This window comes from Opisthorchis viverrini (genome assembly GCF_000715545.1).
Source record: "Opisthorchis viverrini unplaced genomic scaffold opera_v5_286, whole genome shotgun sequence".
NCBI lineage: Eukaryota > Metazoa > Platyhelminthes > Trematoda > Opisthorchiida > Opisthorchiidae > Opisthorchis > Opisthorchis viverrini.
This window is the reverse complement of record NW_008751933.1, coordinates 682,365-683,643: the sequence shown is the minus strand read 5'-3', so window position 1 is coordinate 683,643 and position 1,279 is coordinate 682,365. Positions and strand designations below refer to the sequence as shown.

The window sequence follows — 1,279 nt, the reverse complement described above, 5'->3', positions numbered from 1 at the left end:
TGTAGAACTCCATTAGCAAATTGATTACACTACTCCTTTCTGTGTCAGGTATGTTGGAGCACAAGTCACGTAACTTATTTGTGTCAACAGACGAAGTACTGTTACATTCTGATTTAGAGAACCAGACGGTACCTGCCTGGGCATCGATGTGGGCTCCGTGCATGACTAAGAAATCCATGCCCACAATTACGTCCCAGTTGATTCGTGCACAGATGAACGTGAATTTGGTAATTATATCAGATAGGGAAAGTACTGCTCTATTTACGCCAAGTGTTGAAATGATAGATCCATCGGCGGTAAGAGGTTCCGGGCAGTTGTGGCTACTATTGAGCTGTGGTCGTAATAAATCAATAGAAGCAATCGAACGGGAAGCACCAGTGTTAACTAAGATATTCACAGGTTTAGAGTTCAAATGCCCTATTAAAATTAGGGGTGAGGACTGTCTGGTAGAAGCGGTAGGGACAGTTGTGGACAACGGGGACTTACTGTTATGGGAGTTGTGGCCGCAGCGCCTGGCATTCTTTCCGAAGCGCATACAGTAGAAGCAATTCCGAGGGTTTGGTTTGGTTTCAGTGGGGGTCCATAAATCCTGTCGATGACGTTGCGTTTTCGGAAACACTGGGTTAGGAATTGGGGCTGTATCTCCACTGTCATACAGGTGTTCGTACGTCCGCGCGATTTGGAGGGCGTCGCTCAAGGTCCGGTCGCCTCTCCGACGAAATTTCGCCTTCAACTCGGCGTTTCGCACCCCAGCCACGAATCGCTGGGCCGCGTGCACTTCACAAACTTTTGGAGAATCCTCAGGATGTGCCTTTGAAGCAAGGTCTCGGAGGGCGTCGGCATACTCATCCGGTGTCTCACCCGGGTGCTGATTCCGATGAAAAAACGCTCTCGAAAAGCACTGCTCGGCGGTAGCGTGCAAACAGGGAGGCCAATTGGGTCCAAAGAATGTCTGGTGGAGCAGACAATGAAAGGCCTGAGTGAAGTACACGACGGGCGGCGGAGTCATCTAGCCGGGACAGAATGAATTGTCCTTGCTGCTCCGGAGGTACGGATGAAAGGAATGCTTTCATTCGAAACGACCACAGGTCGAGATCGTCGGTTTTGAAATAACTTCCAAATTCGATACGTAAGAAAACACGCAAATAAGCTAGCTTTTTCACAAAATTCCTTACCTTTTTTATAGAGGCAACCCTCCAAGCCACCAAAAGCCATTGTCGCGTGGGGCGTCAGGAAGTCAAAATATTCGATTTTCGAGAGGATGTAGCGACGGCACACA

At 48.8% G+C, this 1,279-nt stretch overlaps 1 protein-coding gene across 1 annotated transcript in view; it reads right to left on the bottom strand.

The window, feature by feature from the left end:
• Window positions 1-1,073, bottom strand: part of T265_09433 (hypothetical protein) — a gene marked incomplete at both ends in the record, with an annotated part of 3,512 nt that extends 2,439 nt beyond the window's left edge. The window contains 2 exons of the mRNA XM_009175487.1: window positions 29-868; window positions 903-1,073. Coding sequence (XP_009173751.1) covers window positions 29-868; window positions 903-1,073 — 1,011 coding nt within the window. The remainder of the gene's footprint in view (window positions 1-28; window positions 869-902) is intronic.
• Window positions 1,074-1,279: the final 206 nt, after the last annotated feature.